Below are 20,558 nucleotides of genomic sequence, written 5' to 3'. Positions count from 1 at the left end.
ACACACACACACCACACACACACAGATGCACATCCATACACATGCTCAAACCCTGACCTCGGTGGATAAGAATCACTGCTGTCCATAAAATCGATAGCTCTCACAATTTAATGGAGCGTTACTGTGTGTGCTGATATAGAGAGAGAGAGAGAGAGAGAGAGAGAGAGAGAGAGAGAGAGAGAGAGAGAGAGAGAGAGAGAGAGAGAGAGAGAGAGAGAGAGAGAGAGAGAGAGAGAGAGAGAGAGAGAGAGGGCCGTGTAGTGGCTTTAGTGTTCTCCCAGACACACAGATGCATAGATCTATGATATCTTACATCACTGCAAGTCATTTTGGATAACAGCATCACTGACTAAAATTAAATATGACTTTTGAACAGACCCATCGTCTGGGAAAACTTAATTATATTTATTATTCATTGTATTTTGGGGTTCTGACAGGGCGGGGAGCCCTGTCAGAACACGTGACAAGCTAGAGTCGTAGTTGTTGTTGTTGAGGCCTGTGTTTATAGGTCTGCCTATTTATCTTAAGCCTACTACCCCCTCCCCCCCCCCCAACCACCGTGTAGGCTATTAATTATAATGAAATACTATTTACGTTGGGGTTTTGAGTATTTATCGTCCTGGTAGTATTATGGGTTCATGGCGTCTACGGTGACCTGTCTCCGGAAGATTCAGGTAGGCTTTAATTTTTTTCTGTTATCTGCCATTATGTATTGGCCTATCTATTTTTCCTTGCCTCGATTTGATTGCGTGCCAGGTCATTACGACACAAAACTAATTAGGCTATCTTTAAAAAAAAAACATATCCCGCCTCATGTCTCTGCTTGCTCCCGCAGAGGTAAGACCTAAGATATTGGAGTAATGCAATGCGTGAAACCTGAATGACAGGTTATTTCAATTTGTTTAACCACGTAGGCCTATTTAAACCTGTTGCAATCGTATGCACTATGGATGGCTGTTGGCCATTTAAACCTACTTCAAATTATCTTAATAATAACCATAGCGTGAAGTCATACCCTGAGGCAATGTCATTCTTGGTGAGTGTAATAAAGACATCAACAGGACAGGTCGGGACTGCTCTTGGGCGCGCTCGTCTGGCTGGAATATATATTGCAGGTATAGAATGGGTGCTAAAACAAAATAGGTTGACAGGCATTAGGTGAGGGCAGGGAATCCTACATTATCCGTCCAGTATAATTGGCATATAACGTGTAGTGACTGAATATCAGAGATATTCATTAAATTAATGAAATTAATTGAACAAAAGCTCAAGTAAAAACGTACATTTGAACTAAATAACTATTTGTTGATCCAGAAAAAACGTCACCTCATCCAATCATTGTGACATAAACAGTTATCATAAAACTATTTCCAAGGTAACATCTTAAACCCAATTAAAGTTGTTGAACACAAGGTCTTTGATTATATTTAACATTTTATAGGATTGCTCTATAGAGTATATTAACTCATTGGTAATGTATATTTGTACAGTCGATTTGTAGGAAAGTAAAGTCTTCTTTTGTATAAACAGCTTTTCCTCACTATGCATTAAAAATCAGAAGAAATTAAATAAGGATAACTTCATATCTGAGACACTTGCAGGAAAGAAAAGTGTTAATCCTGTTAATCTAAATAGAATATCTGATGCTGTACAGATATGAGATGATCATCACACAAAACCAAAGCTGAGGCCCCATACATTATTTACAATGTGTTTATAGTCATGAAGCTAGGCCTTTATCATACCACAGTGACTGCAGATTCGGAAAGCTGTAGTCTCTTATCTATCTAGTAGTATCTACTGTAGAACTGTAGTTCGATTATTTGGCTAAATCACATTATGGATTAAAGTTCAAAGTAATCCAGTCAGACTATACTAGTATACTCCTGAAACAGTTTGTTGAGTAAATGGAAAGCAGTCAAAAGCCTGTACAGGCCCCATTGATTTAATCTCCTGGCCACATTAAAGACCACTGATCATAATAATAATACTACATGGTATTTGTAAAGGGCTCTTTTCACACTGAAATAGTCATAAGCCTTCTGTTTCTGTTTATTGTATTATTGGTATACCATCAGTGACCAATTTTTTAGTAAATACCATGTCTAGTTCTTAATCTTATGTAGGAATTAAAAAAATTGTGAGATGCTTTCATATCAAATAAAAGGATAGGGCTTCCTAGCAGATGGCAATGGGTAGAATAAATGCCACCTATTTCACCACCAGGTGTAAGTGGTGATAAGCCAATTCAAGCTTTCAAAATCGTCCCTGCCCTGTGACTAAGTGACATCACAAGTGGGAGTTTAGATAAGCCTACCAGTTGCTTCGGTCAACTGGCTAGGCTGATCACTAGGTAACACAATGGTGACTGTATGTATGTTATTTATGGCACCCATTGCACTCCTGACCAACCCTGGAAGGACGGATTCCCCACTCTGCATCCTCCTCAAGAATTCTACCTAATTCTACCTAATTAAGGGAGTTTTTTTAGGCTAGGGGGTTGTCATAAATATATGACCTGTTAAGCCCTTTGAGACTGTACCTGTGATTACGGGCTATACAAATGCAATTTAATTTAATTTAATTCTCGCCAAAGGTGTTGCCAAAAAGAACGAAATGGAGATCTTCGAGATCACCACTTTAAATAGTGCTCTTTGTTGTGCACATACATTTATATAAACGTTTTACACACGTGTGTTATTGTCATCCTGTGTGATCTCATGGGAATTGTTGCGCGTACTATAGAATAGGCTGACCCGATTCTGCAGGTCCTGCTCACAATACAATGTAAGATCCTGCATTTCTATACATTTCTGACTCGCACCAGACCTCATGGGACACATCGATTATTTTATTTAACAATGTTAAAGTTTCTAGTCAGGATAATGATATTAATGATACAACAATTGCTGAAACATGTTACAAGCAGTATTGAATGCAAAATTGGAAGATTGTTATGAAATTGTGCAATCATAATGTAGACTAGGTCTTTATGTGTTTGCATGCCCCTCAGAATTTGCCATAGGGTGCTATTAAACAGTGTACCCAATCAAGAGTTTGTCCGGTAACCAAAAAAGGACCGGACTTGGGTCCAATATGAGCTATGTTGTAAGAAAACAACTAAAAAACATGATATTCATCAATATCCAGCAATTGTCCATTTACAACTTCAGTGGTCCTTCAAATAACATACATGTTGTATGTTCGTGCGTAGAGTAGGAATTCCCCTATTGCCTATGGGAGAACTGGTAGAGAATCAAAGTAGCGGCTGATCATGTGACCATTTATCAGTAGAGTGGCTAAAAATATGGACCATATCCTCCAAATCTTGTGGGTACTAGCCTGAAGAAATTAAGCACACACACAAACACATTGACCCCGTGTGACACGTAGGCCCTCAGACACACAGGCATACATACATCCCTTTCCCTTGAATTCTGACTGTTAAAAATAATTTAAAAGCTTACTATATATTACTATATCCATACCCATACAAACAACGCATAAGCAATATTTAATTTTAACGGTTTTATTCGATTTAGTTGGCAAACAGCAAATAATCATTTGACAGCAACCTCGGCAGGGTTTGTGGTGGGGCCCCCGGTGCTGCGAACGGCCCCGTACACGGGAGGAACTCTGGGCAGGCCCTGAAACGCTGGGAAGTCAATGTCACTGATTTTGGTATACAGATCTGTGCAGGACGGACTCTCGGTGTGAAACATTTAAGTCACATCTCTGGATGACCACGAGTCGAAGTGAATGTAATCCAAATGTTCCTTTTTTCAGGGCCCCGTTTTTTTTGGTTTTTGAATGAGAAACGTGACATCAGTGGTACCTACAGCCAACCTTTTGGTGTCGTGTGTTCTGTTTTCAGCAGCGGTGAAGACTCCTCCAGTGATCGGAATGCATGCATAGTCGGTCGTGGGACTCATTTGCGCACATCATTTCGGATAATGTCCTATTATTACGATAATCAGAGTCCCAGGCGCCCACGGGCGGCGTGGCAGGGGGGGGATAGTTTCAGCACATGTGCCTGCCCAGACATGTGCTTCAGGACTTCAGAAACCACTGGAAAAGGTGACAAATACTCGCCTTGAATACTTGACAAAACAACAGGGGTCCCACTCCCAGAACCTGGATTTATCCCCTCTCACCTTTGGGAATACCACCTACAGCACCGTTCATTAGGTTTTAAAACGTGTTCACTCAATCAACAGTGAACATTTTGAGTTGTGATGTATATGATACTTCACACATAAACCGAATTTCGGTTTATGCGTTATTTGGGGAAGAAAAACACTTGCGATTTCAAAAAGACATCACTTTCATTAAACACCTTTGAGGGGGGCGGGCGTTTCATTATTTATTGGGTAGGTCCAAAGCTGCAAAGTTTTCATGGAAGAAAATAATTATTTTAACTCCTAAAATGTAGACAATTGTATCCAAAACATGAAAATGTAACAAATGCAATTCAGCCAATGTTGTGGCCATTGAACAACAATGTCATGTTGGGCTTTATGTTTCATTAGCTGGTTACTTGAGCCAATGCAGGAGTTATGTAGAGGGAAAGGGAAGAGAAAGAGAATAAAAAGAGGAAGCCATTCAGGCAACAACTCAGATCTTTATTCTCAACATATTCTGCAAAAGTGGGCGTGTGCTAGCCTTCAATCTGAAGTGTAATACATACGATTGGCTTGAGAGCGCATACCCCCCCCACCCCCCCGACAAACCTAACCCACCATCAAGCACGTGCCTTCAATCCCATGTCGGTTAAGTAACAAGCGCACGCTTCAGACAGGAAAGAAGAACATTAAGTCACCACAGAAACATGGAGGAGAGAAAAGTCACTTGTTTCCAATTACAAGCAGGGGTCTCGACACACAAAAGGACACGGGCATGGGGCCAGAACAGATTATATGAGGCGGGGGTTTGAAGGTCAGAGGTCAAGAGGCGTGGAGTGTGTGTGTGTGTGTGTGTGTGTGTTTGTGTGTGTGTGTCAGTGTGTGTGTGTGTGTGTGTGTGTCAGTGGGTGGGCGGTTCCTGGTTTGGCAGTTCGTTGGGTTGGCTGAACAAAGGCTCAGGGTCCAAACCAGCGCTGCCATCCTGGTTGTCATGGTTACTGAGGGTCCCGGACGGACTCATCTTGGTCTGAGGCCCAGAAAGGAGGGAAAAGGAGGTGAGGAAAACGTTGATAGAAATATATAGATTGGTGCACAATCTACAACGTCACCAACCAGCGGCAGACGAATAACTTTATTGATTTTATAAAAGACTATCTCATCTTCAAAGTCAAATGTAGACAGTGTGGACCGCCAGAAATTATACATTTCAACAATTAAAAAATTATAAATGAAAATATAAACACATGCTTGCGGTCATTTGTGAAGAGCATGGATTGTACACTTGATGCATAACGTTACCTTAAGAGTGCCCACTTTCTCTTCAAAAGACCTGAAGGTGGGCTTGTTCCTGTCAGAGGAAGAGAGATTTACTCTGAAGTCATTAAGCAGTACTGTCCAGTTTTATCCAAAGTGATTAACAGGCATTTTGCTCAAGGATACCAAGATGTGGTCTTGGGAAGTTGGAGTTTGAACCCAGAACTTTTGGGCTAGTGAGTGAAAATCCTGTTTTGGGAATATCTGAAAGTCACAGTCACATTCTCATTGAGTAATATGATATCCAGAGTGTAATGAGGTCCAGATCTCTGACACTGAGCATAGGTTGATTACAGTGAATCACAATGAAGGGTCTTCTAAAATGACCCGGTTCCATTCTGTTCTACCGGTGGGTGAGATATTAGTGTCCCTTCCGTACCCCTTCAGGCTTCTCTGGAAGAAGAAGCTCTTCAAGCTACCAAGCTATCACTTACACTTCCTCATTGCAAAACAAAAGCGCTTTTAGGGACATTGTATCACCAAAATAGACTGTGTTGCAATGCTCTCTATACTGCATATATCAGAATGATTGAAGGACATCTTTTGGTCCTACTACTGTTGGATATTTAGTAAAAAATAAACACACTGAATTCAAGAACATAAATAAATAAATGAACACTCAACATTTAAAAACCAAAGAACTGAAAAAACGCAAAAGATGAGAATTCTATTTAGCTGTGTAGTCTATTGCCAGCCAGCTAGCTTGTGTGTAGCCTTACCTCATCACAGGCATGCTAGCTGAATGCTGTAAAGAGCGAATACTATCCGACAGCATTAAAGACAAGAGAGAGCAGTTAGTCATAAGTCATTAGTTTGTGAGCAGTACACACACACACACACACACACACACACACACACACACACACACACACACACACACACACACACACACACACACACACACACACACACACACACACACACACACACACGCACACACACGCACAAACGACTTTGGGACCCCAACCCCCTCCCACCCCACTCTACGTTCCAGCTAATACGTGAGGGTGTGTGGGTGGGGGAGGGGGGGAGGGGTCTGATAATCTTATTTAGAGCCCCCCATAATCCCAGTGGACTGGGGGAGGAGAGAGATTAGAATCGGGAGAGGGAGAGAAGAGAGGGAGAGGGAGAGATCCACTGGAGATAGGCTTCAAGCGGAACAGTCAAGATGGTAGGACGCTGTTCAACCCCCTAGTTACTCGATCCAAGGGGTGGTTGAGTGTACTCTGTTGATTACAGCCCAGGCCTCTGGGGGGAGTTAAGATATAGTGTGTGTTATGCATGCGCTTGCACAATAAATGTGTCACGTGGAAAGCGGGGTTGTGCAACTCCTAGGGTAGGGTTTGAGCGCCAGCTGCCTTCCTCTAAAGCACTTCATCAGGACGTTCTTCTCCCATCATTCAACAGAAGGCTTACCCCTCTGATGGGCCATCTCTCTTTCAAGGGGGACTCAACATTGACCTGCTTCAGAATTGCACTCTACCCAGATTGTAGTAATCGTAAAAATGTATCAAAAATAAATATCTGTATAAGGCAGTACCATTTAATCTTAATATCAATCAGTATGAATCACACAGAGTACATAAAATAGCCTTCCTGTATTTTTATTTTTCCCTTTTCTAACGTGTCCTTCGGTTGGGCAGCGGTCAGTGGCGGACGCTAAGCCCCCGGGGGGTGGTGCGCTCTCTCTGGGCTGGGGGGTCTGGCTGCTGGAGACTCTTACTTGACGTCCTCCAGCTTGCGGCTGATGGCGGAGCCCACGGTGGAGAGGGCAGCGGAGGCCTTCAGACCGGCCAGCGAGAAGGACTCGGACGTCCGTCGGTAGCTGCGGGAGAAGGCAGAGGGGCAGGAGGTTGCTGTGGGGCTACGTGGCCGTTCATCACACGCTGAAGATACGGTGCATTATGGAGCAGATGGGGGGGGGGGGGGGGGGGGGGGGGGATTGGTGCTCAAGGAGGCGGATATTGGGGATCGAAGCCCAGTGCCCTTCAGCTTCTCCAGCCGAACGGTTGAGAAGGACAGGAAATTAATAGAGAATGTGTATGTGTGTGCGTGTGTGTGTGTGAGATTATATTGTCCACATAGGACAAAAAGATAAGAGAGATGGCCCTGGGGACCTGAAAGGCCGAACGCTGATCCTTCTTCTTCATATCCGCCAAACAATTTCTCTCTCAGGAGCCAGGTTGAATGCCAAACAAAAACCCTTTCCAGTAGAATGTCAGCCTTTAGAGGAGTAAAACCACAACAAAGCCTTCGCTGCCCTGAAGATTACATGGGCCAGGTATCTGCTGCTAAGATTACATCAGAAACGGATAATGTTCCCTACATTTTAAGTGCATGAAGAACTGAAGTGTCTTTATATAGAGATAGGTTAGCAGAACGATTGCAGGGGAGGCTATTTCACTTTGAAACAGTGTCGTTTCGGGGAGAAACTAAGTCAATGTTATTTCTTGTCATAAAATACATTTGTAGTATTATTGTCTCATGTTCTATCCGTTGGTCTATCCGTGACATCCATTGTTCTTGTGCTCACACTGTAATCAGGTCACAGTTAGTAGTAATCTATGTGCCAAGGACATCAACACTAAGGGCCCTATCTTGCATCCGGCGCAAGTGACTTAGTCACTGGCGCATGTGTCGTTGCTAGTTTACAACTGGCGCAGAGCGTTCTTTTCCCACCACCGCCACTCGCCGGTAAATTAGGGAATGATCTTGCGCCCCAAGGGGCGGTTCGGCGGAAGGAGGAGGCGTGTTCTGGCGCAAACGGTATTTTGGCCGTTTCTGAATACCATTGCGCTACTGACCAGGAAACACCTGGTTTAAAGTCAGTGGCGCGTTGTTCAGATGCTATTTTAAGGGGCGCAGGCATACATGCGCATGCGATGCATACGGATTGCTTGTGCACCTCGCGCATACACTTTGCTTCTCCCATCTACCTAGCCGCACATTCTTGGTAAATTATTTGGGAAAGAACAGCTGATGCAGCGGTAATAAGTTGTACTTTTAAATCAATGCATCTGCAAACACCGTACAGCAAACACATATTTTCTTGACAGAGACATCGTGTAGGCCTACATGCCCATAACTTTTAGGATTGATGAGTATTTGATCGTGAAAAACATTGTTTTACCACGAGTGAGTGTTAAAAAGAATGAATGAATGCGCGCGCGCGTGTGTGCTCTGTTTAAACACACGCAAACTAAACACGTAACGCATAATACAATCAATGGCAATGTCTATTACCGCGGGGACACATGTATATTAGGATAGCATACTGATAAGAAACAATGTTTATAATGTATTGCGTATATCATTAAATAGAACCACAGTTACCGCATATCATATGTTATATCATATACGTTTTCTTTGCCGAAATTTATTTGAGGACTCAGTATTTCAGAAGTTGTGGAAGAAAACCCCTTATTCCATGTGTGAATTAGGCCATATTATTTGGCAATAAACTGAGCCATTTGCAGTTTGAAATTCATGTGCATCTGTCTCATCGGAGACTGCAGACGCGCTGTCAAAATATCAACTCGTCCGATTCAAATGCGCTCATGGCTCATAAAGGGGATGGGAGCTGGCACTCTCATTGGTTTGTTGGACGTTACGCCCCAAACCACACCTACGGGTAACTAGGCTGCTTCAGACCAACCCTTTTGACACTTGCGCCGCGACGCAAGTGTCATTTATCCGCCTGTAAAATAGCGATAGCGCCGTAGAACCGCCCACAAAGCTACTTGCGCTTTGCGCTTCCCACTTGCGTTTCAGACCGTTAAAATAGGCCAATCCCATTTCTATCCCTTCCGCCTTCCCCTTACCCCTCCCCCTTGTTTTGAAGGGGTAAGGGTAAAGGGGGAGGGGTAAGGGGAAGGGGTAGGGGTAGAATTGGGATTGGGCCTAAGGCGTTGGGCCCAGTGCGACCAGTGAGGCTACGCACGCGTTGGAGGTGGTGACTTCCTGCCAGCTCCGCGAGAAGTTCTGCTTGAGCTCGTTGAGAGGCGTGATGCCCAGCTTCTTCTTGATCTCCGCCAGCTCCTTCTCTTTAGCCGTCAGGACCTGGGACAGAGTCAGGATCTCGTCCTCCACCTGGAAGCATGGGAGACATATGTTGGACGTGCCTGTGCTGAACCACGCCGGAGGAACGGTTCAAAGGTTTGTAGAGCCAGAACTCGGTACATGGTCACGCCCTTCACGACACCCTAGGCCTGATCAGCAGCTTGAACAAAGCCAACGTTGACTACCTTAGTGTCAGGGGGACAACGTACAAACCAAGGAACAGCAATGACCCTTCACATCCCGAGCATATGCATTACCATGGAGGACGACCGTAAAATGTCCGATACTGCAGACCCGCAAGAAGAATTGAGACCTGACCGCCTCAGTCCCCTCGCATCACTGCCACCCCTGACCCCTACCGCTCCTGACCCCTACCGCTACTGACCCCTACCGCTACTGACCCCTACCGCCCATGACCCCTACCACCCCTGACCCCTACCACCCCTGACCCCTACCACCCCTGACCCCTACCACTCCTGACCCCTACCGCTCATGACCCCTGACCCCTACCACCCCTGACCCCTACCACTCCTGACCCCTACCGCTACTGACCCCTGACCCCTACCACTCCTGACCCCTACCGCTACTGACCCCTGACCCCTACCGCTCCTGACCCCTACCGCTCCTGACCCCTACCGCTCATGACCCCTGACCCCTACCACTCCTACCGCTCATGACCCCTGACCCCTACCACCCCTGAACCCTACTGTTCCTGACCCCCCCCCCCCCACCCCGGGCCACCCACCTTGGCCAGCTCTCCTTGGAGCGCCTCTTGCTCCTCCGGGGACAGGCTGGGGACCAGGGCGGGGGGGGCGGGGCCCATGGAGGAGACGGCGTCCTCGCCCACCTCTGGCTGGGGGTCCGAGAGCATCTGCTGACCTGGAGGTCCACGGACCGGGGAGAGAACACAGGGACTCCATCATGGGAGCTAGACGGTGACAGAGAGGCCTAGCTGGCAGTGGGGGTATTTGGGTATAAGTAAGGCAGCAGTGGGGATGTCGATCCATATAGATAAATGCATATGCCCTGCTTATTTCATACCGTCACATTTCTACTGACTTGTATTTCACTTTAGGACCAGAGGCCCATGTGGGAGCCTCTATGCTGAATGGGAGGATGCAGGAGCAGGGAAAAGAAAGGGAAAAAGGCTGAGTTGTAGCGCTAAAGAAGACTCAGAGCTAGCAGGGATTGGGTTTGAAGTGTGCCACGAGTCCTAATAATATGCATTGTCCAAACTACACACACACACACTCAGACACACACTCAGACACACACACTCAGACACACACTCAGACACACACACACACACACACACACACACACACACACACACACACACACACACACACACACACACACACACACACACACACACACACACACACACAAGCACACACACAAACATCTTGAATGTGCAGAGCTGTAGCCCTAGGATGAAGCATGAGCATGACAACTACAGAGAACTCTCTGATGGAGAAATCCTGTGCTATGGCAGGAGAGAGACACAGAGAGAGAGACGTTTGACTCCTCGGCCTACAGGGCGGGGTCACAGAGTTAACCTAGAGGTTGATCATGTTTGCTCATAATGTTTGAACACAGGCATCCTTCAGCACACATGAAGAACTCAGCTCTGACCAGCTGTTCCAAGAGATACATGTTATTGGCTTACATTTAAAAATTGACTTACTGAAAAACAGTAAACGCCTCACCCGAGTTGAAAAGGTGCGTATGCAGAATTGGAAGCTGTTCAAAGTGACAGGCACCTCAGATATTGGGATGCATGGTATTGTCTGGCACAAAGGCGTCAAACCCAGTACCTTTTTGCTGGGAGTCGAACACCCTAGCCACTAAAACACCATCCTGCCCCCATAAGAACAAAAACAAAGCAAAACTAATACAATTAAACTACTAATGTTGATTGAAATCAAAAAGAAAAAACGATAATCCAGTTGTAAATATCTGCAAGAAAAACATCAAAGCAAGAAGCGGGACAGGTTATATGCAACTTAGTACCAAACTGAAGTTGCAAAAATTACTTTAACCATAGAAGAATCAGCTTCTACTTGGTTAGAAGAATCAGCTTCTACTGAGACACACAAACTTTAGATAATATAAATAACAAATAACACCACTCACACTTTAGATATCTACATATTTACTATGTGGAGTGAGGCACACAAGAAGACTGCCATAAGACATGTCGCTATAATTTACACCATGTGTACTAAATTTTTTTTATATTTGTAAAACATACTGGCAAATTGAGGCTTTCGACAGCTGTCCTACCCATCGAACCGGGACCAAAAATATGATTCAATAATTGCCTACAAAGATAGTTCTTTAACATTCTATTTGTAGTTCTCACAATTGAACAGCTTAAATGGATACTGAATAATAAATTATTATATTTATATTATTATAATTATATATTCATAAAAATCGTGAGGGCCAAATGACTAATCATATGTATTAACAAACAACATACAGGTTTGGACAACACGTTATTTTGCATAATTTCTAGCAACTACAACTTGTAGTCACACCTGCAAATGTAAATATTTACCCAGCAGGTTGTCTGGCAATCTTATTATCCTGTTATAGGTTCAATAACATTGAGTAACATGTGCTTTCAGCATATTGTGTGTGTTTGTAAGATCGCAAATTCAATTGTTGAGTTCTGAAACATTTCTAAAAAACGTTCCAACCAGTGGAAGTCAAATGTTTCTTTCAAGATTGTCTTTTACAATTCGATTGAGGCCGTGAGAGTGCGAAATACTTCTGCAGCATAGGCGTGCGCAATAAGAAAGAGCATCCAAATCTTTATTCTGTTAAAAACGCTTTTCTTCTATAACTTTAAACACGTTATTTATGTAAATGTACAGGGTTTCCCAGAGCTGGGAACCAGATGAATCTGTGACCTCGTGTTCATCTGCGTCTGACCCGGACCCCATTCACGCAGAGTTCCAACAAACCTGGCCTGGGTCGGGCCAACCACAACTGCTCATCTAATGTTAGCTGCTGTGTCACATGTCTGGTTGCTCTGATTGGTTGTCAGTCTATCCAATCCACGTCTGGTTGCTCTGATTGGTTATCGGTCTATCCAATTGCGTCCAGAAGCGTTTTGGTCTTCCACTGTTGATAACCACTTTTGAAATCAGAAATCCCGCAAAGTCAGGCTAGACAAAAACCCCTTTGACAAAGAGAATGTAGAAGCGATTTACTTTATTCCCTCACTCTCCACCTCATCCCTAACTCTCCACCTCAAGCTGGTGTGTAGTGAGCGTTCTGGCACCAATTGGCTGCCGTGCATCACCCAAGTGGGTGCTACATATTGGTGGTGGTTAGTGAGGTCCCCCCTTCACTGTAGGCGTCTTTGAGTGTTATTAATTATTATTACTCTTCATGTTTAACCTCTGTTTTTCTTCTATTCCTAGTCTGTTTTACATAGTTTTGAATGATGACTATATGCTCTGTAAGGTGACCTTGGGTGTCTTGAAAGGCGCCTCTAAATTAAATGTATTATTATTATTATTACTGATAACAAATTTAATTCCCTCCTTGTGAATGATGCGTTTTAGTTTATAGAACAAATGCAGTACCATTCAATTCAGAAGTACCGCGAAAATGAACTATGGAGAACCGAGTACAGAGAATAATTTTCGCCAGCGGGGGTAGCTGTGTGCGTAATCTCTGCCTGGTGTGATACGGGTTTATATAAACCTGCTACACTTATGTCCTTAAAGCCCACAAAGTCTGGAATAAGCGTTCCGCAATGAAGCAGGAAGCGAAAGGCAGACTCAGGACACGGCGGGAATAGCAATGTCAACGGCTGGAAACTGACCAGTGATCGCCCTTCAATTCAATTCAGTTACGCCCCTGGTTACGCCCCTGGTTACGCCCCTGGTTACGCCCCTCGTTATGCCCCTTGTTACGCCCGTTATGTCCCTCGTTACGTCCCTCGTTACGCCCCTGTTATGTCCCTCGTTACGTCCCTTGTTACGCCCCTGTTATGTCCCTCGTTACGTCCCTCGTTACGCCCCCGTTATGTCCCTCGTTACGTCCCTCGTTACGCCCCCGTTATGTCCCTCGTTACGTCCCTCGTTACGCCCCTCTTTATGCCCCCGTTTTGCCCCTCGTTACTACCCCGTTACGCCCCCGTTTTGCCCCTCGTTACGCCCCTGTTATGCCCCTTGTTACGCCCCTCGTTACGACCCTCTTTACGCCCCTCTTTACGCCCCTCGTTATGCCCCTTGTTACGCCCCTCGTTACGACCCTCTTTACGCCCCTCTTTACGCCCCTCGTTATGCCCCTTGCTGCGCTCCGCTTTACGTCAGGCGTTTCAGTTTTCAGATAACACAACTGGGCTGAGGATTGTACCATTCATTCCCAGCTTTATTGAGTGTATACATAAGTTTAAATATACACAGCTTTCTCTTGACGGCGTTTGGGCGAGATATGGCGACGTCTGGGTGTGGGACTAATATCACACAGTCCGTCTTCCCTCACAGGGCCACGCCCACCAAAAGGCAAGGACATACTCCAGAGAAAATCAGATCCCTTTAAAAAGTGAGCAATTAGTACAATAAGTAAATGCCTACACACATAATTATACATGGATATGATTTGTTTAAGTTTAGGTTTTTGCTGATTTGTTTATGCTTATTTACTTTACCAATTAATTAATTTTGATTGCAGCCCTTTACATGTGTTGAAATATGACAGTGTCATCATATAGTAAGTAGTGCTTGTGGTTGATAGCTGGTAGAATCACCAAATTGGACAAAGGACTTTTATATTGGTTATATTCATCTCAATGTTGCCCTATTCGAGTAGTACAATGATCAGAGTTACGTTAAGATCCGCTAGGCCACTTAATCACGGTGTGTATGCCAAAACCCCACCTAATGCCATCATTACATTCTGACTTTGTTGTGATTCAATAGTCAAATTAAATACAAGCAACGCATCCAATGTTTTGGATATTAGTGACATGGGGTAAATGATTGTATTATTGTAAAGGGAGGTATGAACAAAAGTTATATCATCATTTAAAATGATCTACGGCATACAAAATAAATAAGTAATTCACATAAAATCCCAGAACAAATGCAAAATCATATCACATTGACGCAAACACACTGAGTCTACATCAATCTTAAAACCCTTACTTCCTCCTCCTCCCATCACACACACACACACGCACACACACACACACGCACACACACACACAGACGCACACACACACACAGACGCGCACACACACACACACACACACACACACACACACAGACGCACACACACACACACACACACACACACACACACACACACACACACACACACACACACACCCACACACCCACACACACACACAGCACTCCTTGTTGAATACCTCTGGTGCGGCTGGCCGGGGAGCCGGGCGGCGTGTCTCCATACTCAGGAGACAGGTACATGTAGCTGGCGTTGACGCCCTGCTCAAAGTTGAACGGGGAGTGGTAGTCCTCCAGGGGCTCCATGTGCCCTCCGCTCCCCAGGTACAGAGACGTGCGCTGGAGAGACACGGCTGTAGCTCCTCGGACCGCTACCTACCCACCCCCGCTGCCGCTCCTTGCGCCGCAGAGAAAGCTACCGCGCTAAGTGCCCTCATGTGACAGTGCCTGAGAGCAGTCACTAGTGAGTGGTTGCATGCGTGTGCGCGCTTGTATGTGTGCGCATTTGATTGTGTTATGTGTAGGACTAGAATGTTAAGACGTTGTGTGTTTCTTAGTGAAGCCAAACGTGTCACGTGCGTTAAAAGGTGTTTCGATCGGTGTGTGTGAGCATGTCTGTGTGGGTTTCTGCAGTCCTCCGAGCCTCCTTCTGTGCGTCCGCCTACACAGCAGTAGGATACTCCATAAAAGCCCAGGCCAAGACGCATGTGAGAGTTTTCTCTCCTTTTCCGGGTGTGAATGAGTTACCTAATGCCGCCAGCTCCTGCTGTTACGCACACGCTCTCAAACACAAACACTCCAATGGTTGTAACACATACACACACACACACAAACACACACACACACATGAACCGCCTCTCCTCTCCGCTGTAATCCCAAAGGTTGGATCGGAACAATCGAGTTGCCCTTCACGGTACCAATCTGTACCAGTCCATCTCTATCGACCAGTAGCAACAGCAGTAGCAATATTCACTGTTAGCTCTACAACGTGGCAATCACCTGCTCCCAGTCACACTCCTGGGTGCATATCTCTTTTCAGTCACGCTCTCTCACTCTCCCAGCCTCTTGTCATACAATTGAATGGAGGAGGACAACAAATGAAAAGGTTCCATTAGTGAGAGCGGGTCACATGACACGTGGGTGGTGGGGTGGGTCGCAGATGAAAAGCGATGTAATCTGCAGTGTCCCAGATTACAGCAGTGGCGCTAATCCAGCGAGGCCTGTCCAGCCCAGAGCAGCAGAAATGCCTCAGTCCGATACATTGAAGAGGGAGTGAGAGTGTGTGATTGTGTGTGTGTGTGTGTGTGTGTGTGTGTGTGTGTGTGTGTGTGTGTGTGTGTGTGTGTGTGTGTGTGTGTGTGTGTGTGTGTGTGTGTGTGTGTGTTTGTGTGTAAGAGAGTGTGAGAGTGAGGATGTCTGAATGAATGAGTGAGTGAGTGAGAGAGTGAGAGAGAGAATGGGTGAGTGAGTGTGTTCAGCCAGGGCACACACATAAAAAGCACCCAATGCCTTTTTTCCATTCTGCCTGAAGTGCTCTTTGGATAATGTCCGACTAGGCTGCTGAAAAGCAAGGCTATCTGTGTGTATATGTGTGTGTGTGCTACACTGGGAAAACGCACTCACGTCCTGTTTTCTTCCATCTGTACATGAGGCAGCACCTCAAAACCGACATGTCATGATAAAGCAACTGGTGACAGTCTGGAATCTAAGATGAACTCGAATGGGAGAATAAGTAGCAGTGTTCCTGATTACCAGGGGGAGAAAAAAGGTCACCATTGAAAATGTTATTAGGGTTAGGCCTGCCGGTCCAGCCAGACCTGCTCCGTGGCACAGTAGTGCGTGGTGCTCTCCATTGTAGCGGCAGGACATAGGAAGTGACATGCACTCCCATCGCGGAGAGAACATATCAAAGCAACCAATGAGGGCACTCGAACGTAGACGTGAACTGTTATTAACACAGATCAGTCACACAGACACACACAGGTCTTTGATAGCAAGGAGGGGTGCAAGCCTGCAGTGTCCTGCAGGCGGTAGATTCAGCCTAAAGGTTTGGATTGCTTTTGCCATTGGTCTTTGCATGAATGCATTTATGGACAATAGATCTATTCCATATGAGTGGTCTATCAACCAACACAGGTGAAAAAGAAAGATGCCATTTGATTATCAAAAAGATCTATCTGACAAATTATTAATATCATGGATAGAAAAGGGGAGTTTAGGCCATTATTTCGGCACCATAAAGTCAAAATCAATTCAAAGATTCCCCTTTGAACTAATTTATTTTTGAAAATCCCAACAGATCAACCTCAGACCCCCTGGCCAATAAAGATTGCAAAATATATATATTTTGCTTGCCAATCGCAAAATCCAAGACAACCAACCCTCTCTGTCTGCACCCTATCCACCCAGACTGTAACAGGAAACAAACAAGACATGTTTTTCCCCTACTAAGTGGTTAACGAGGCACAGTATTGCATCAATTACTTCCTTATTAATGGCGCACCGCATCACATGATGGTTCTTGAAACGAGAATCATGGGACATGGGATGACCGTGTCTACCGCAGACTTGCAGAAATATTCTCCCTTCACATTCCCTGAGCATCACGGCTTTTAATGTTGAGCAGAAAGAAGAATGTTCAGGCAAAGGATGAGATGGGATCTGTAGACTCTGGACATGAAATAGCAGGAAATAACATAATGAAATACCAAAGCTGAACCTGCTACTACCTCGATTTTTCTCCACAACTTTCAAAGATGGCCTTTCTGCATCAACTTTCAGCAGATTCTCCCCCAGCCACTGTTAACTAGGCTAGGGTGTGTTTCATTGTATTGGCTGTATGACCCTGTTATTGTTAAGTGAATCTGAAATAACTCTGAAAAGATCAATAAAGAAATGCAACCAAAGTTGTCCTAAAGCCCAAGTTCTGGTCCAGGAGGTAAACAGTGAGACGGGGGCAGCATCCATTGGTAACAAAGGCCTCTGGGTTAAAACACACAACCCCCCATTCTGTCCACAGACTTGCCCAGAACGTCTGAATCACCTTTGGCCTCAGGCTGTATCCTGGCCTGCATTGGGACTTTAACTTGAACATCTTATGGTGTCATATTATATTACTATGCAATAGAATATCAACATCCATTCAGAATGTAGTCATTTGGCTGATGCTGTTATCGAACGCTTCATTACATTGTGTGACGGAGGATCAAACCATCACGTCTTCATAATACACCTCTACTTGAAATTTGTTTGTGGAATAGAAGCCATATAATGATATATAACGATGGGGGTAAATGAAAGAGCAGGAACTGGCATGACATTTATTTACATTCAGCTTCACGCTACTAATCCCATGTCCTTACAGACAACAGCACAAGTAACTTGACAACTTTGGCATTTAAAAAACACCCAATGCCCAACATCAACACCACACAAAAGTACAAATCTTCATACACTTTCACTACGCATGCCATACCTGCATGTATCCAGTTTCACATTCAACAGATGTGCTCTGGATGTTCCTCCAAGCTAAAAGCCAGGTATGGACCCATGGATCTTTCACCAGGCTCACGAGGGCCTCAGCATGTTGTTTGTGAGAAATGTGCCATCAATGCAACCTCAAAATCGAATAAGACAAACTCAGGCCATCCAGTAGCGTTGATCAGCATAATTTGATAAATCTCTGAAAATAACAGGATGACTTGTAAAGATCTGCCTGCCTCATGAGGAGCGGGCCTCGACCAAAGACTAATGAGGATGAGTGAATGAACGTGACCGCACGATGTATCACAGAAAAGGTATCAGCAAAATCTAAATGAGGTCAAATAAAACTAACAATGCCAATAATACCAATATGTTTGACTAAAGCTACGCAGACTAGTACTGCTAATGATAATATAAGGCCAAGTACTATTACTTCTGTTTGTTGACTCTAGTTTAGGACTCAAATAGCATTTGCTCAGCGCAAAGGTCTTTAAGGTAGTCTTTAGGTAACAACTGAACATGTGTTAATCTGAAAGCTGCAAGGATTTAAAACCTCTTCCTAGTAAAACATAACTGACATAGTACAATGTTGAAAGAAATATCTAGAGTGGAATGTGCCAGAAGTTGTGTTGTCTGTAGGCTCTATATTAGAAGTGGGTAACTGAAATGAATTCTTAATTAAAATAGTGATGAGAAAGGACGGTTGACACACACAGCATGCATTAGTTGTTTGTGGTCAAATGTGAACTTGATTGATATTGCTCTACAAACAAGTAATAACACAACATATCAGGTTTAACCTATTTGTCCAAACAAACTGCAAAGGTAAATGCAAAGGAAGGAAATGCTGAAAACAACTGATTATATTTCAGGAATTTAAATTGTTAATGTCACTTGTTCATTTCATGAACAACAAAAAGTTGTTGTTGTTGCAAATTAATAACTTTTGACTACTTCGTCAAATTCTCCCTCGTGTTTAACATAAAGCCTGCCTCACAGGATCGGTGCACAACTAGTTGAATGCAAGAGAAACACGCAAAAAAATGTTTTCTTGTAGACTAGAAGCCTAACTGTGGCACTAATGCTTTATAAAGCATTAGTTGATAAGGGGAAGGATTTGGGTGGGGTGGGGTGGGGGATGACAACCAGTAGAGATGGGGAGTGGGAAGCCAAGCAGGTGTAGAGGAGAATAGAGAACATATGGTAGGCTGGCGGGTGGCAAGTATATGCAAGTTCTATGGAAACTAAATCACGTTTGACTGCCATCTTGAAGTGACTGATTACACACCACATATCATTTTCGCCGAACCCATACCCAATGCTTAGCTCTCTCATGTATTCTCCCCCTTTGACTTGAAAGTTCCTCCTACTATCTATGACTATCTAAGAAAACATGAACTACAATGGGATAGCCCTAGCTAACCACGACACTCGTATTTTACCGTTAGTTAAAAGAACAATCATAGCATTTTCTTGTAACTTCTTGAAAATGACTTACTTTTAGCGGATGTAGGTTGTCGCATGCAGTTATGCTTACTCATCTGTAGTGATGAGCTATTATTTATTAATGACTATGCACTGTAACGTTGTTATTTCCGTGATACTTTAGCAAGCAATCTAATGCAAACGGATCTGTAGATATTAAAGGAATCTTTGAATGATGCCGTCGATCTCGTGAATTGACTTTGATGCTAGTACCATATGTTCGCCTAGTGAACAACAAAGTTAGCAAGCTTGCTACCTTAAAATATAATCCACTTAGCCATATGTTACATTTTTAAAGGCAGACCGCCATAGGCTTTACGCGTCGTTATATGAAATACCTTTATCAGCAATCTCCATTCTATTGGGATTTTGTTCTGCAATTGGTTAAGGTCCAGGGCTGGCAGTGTCCTTGCCCTTTAGCTGAAGCTGAGTCTGTACTCTGGTACATGCTGTCAGCCACACTCGCTTTGGGGTGGGGTTCTGCGTGACGTAGGCACGTCGGAGTGTAAACACAAGGGAGCACGTGGAAGGTTTTGGACCGTCAACAAAACTTGATCTTTTTAATTAAGAAAACAACAATGGCAGCCCTCGGTACTCAATCATGACCGATGTTTCCTTTGTTTTTCATTCAATCGAACATTGAACGAAGTTAACACTGAAGGGTTGAGAGGAATTGGGATGATCCAGAAGGATATATACTTTATGTAGACATGTATACATAGTTGTACATCAAGTAACTTAATACGATCTCCCATGTAACGCTATAATGCGCTAATTGTGGTGTACAGAGCCATTTTTATGCATTAAATTATTAAGTAACGACTATGGCCTTTTTTTAAAGACAACGTTGGCTTTTTAGAATTGTCATTTATATCCATTTGTTGAT

The 20,558-nt window shown here is 44.2% G+C and overlaps 1 protein-coding gene across 5 annotated transcripts; it reads right to left on the bottom strand.

Moving 5' to 3' along the window:
- Window positions 1-3,513: 3,513 nt before the first annotated feature.
- tpd52 (tumor protein D52) lies at window positions 3,514-20,144 on the bottom strand. Of its 5 annotated transcripts, none has more exons than XM_030347423.1 (7): window positions 20,011-20,144; window positions 10,240-10,373; window positions 9,376-9,524; window positions 7,159-7,260; window positions 6,155-6,196; window positions 5,421-5,469; window positions 3,514-5,148 (listed from the first exon to the last, which is right to left on the bottom strand). In XM_030347423.1, the coding sequence occupies exons 1-7, from the start codon at window positions 20,027-20,029 to the stop codon at window positions 5,023-5,025; spliced, it is 621 nt and encodes a 206-aa protein (XP_030203283.1). In that variant the 5' UTR covers window positions 20,030-20,144; the 3' UTR covers window positions 3,514-5,022. The 5 variants fall into 5 exon arrangements, with proteins under 5 accessions (XP_030203283.1, XP_030203281.1, XP_030203284.1 ...); XM_030347421.1 differs by lacking the exon at window positions 20,011-20,144 and adding an exon at window positions 14,887-16,010; XM_030347424.1 differs by lacking the exon at window positions 6,155-6,196.
- Between the last annotated feature and the right edge of the window lie 414 nt (window positions 20,145-20,558).

The sequence above is a fragment of the Gadus morhua genome, chromosome 22, assembly GCF_902167405.1.
Source record: "Gadus morhua chromosome 22, gadMor3.0, whole genome shotgun sequence".
NCBI lineage: Eukaryota > Metazoa > Chordata > Actinopteri > Gadiformes > Gadidae > Gadus > Gadus morhua.
This window is presented reverse-complemented; position numbering and strand designations above follow the sequence as displayed.

Bases quoted from the DNA above. Each gene is read 5' to 3' on its own strand.
- tpd52 (XM_030347421.1), bottom strand. From the start codon at position 15,010: ATGGAGCCCCTGGAGGACTACCACTCCCCGTTCAACTTTGAGCAGGGC. The intron at 6,197-7,158 runs GTAAGAGTCTCC...GCTGTCGGATAG, and splicing joins CGCAAGCTGGAGGACGTCAA to TATTCGCTCTTTACAGCATT. The intron at 5,149-5,420 runs GTAACGTTATGC...TCTGGGCCTCAG, and splicing joins AGAAAGTGGGCACTCTTAAG to ACCAAGATGAGTCCGTCCGG.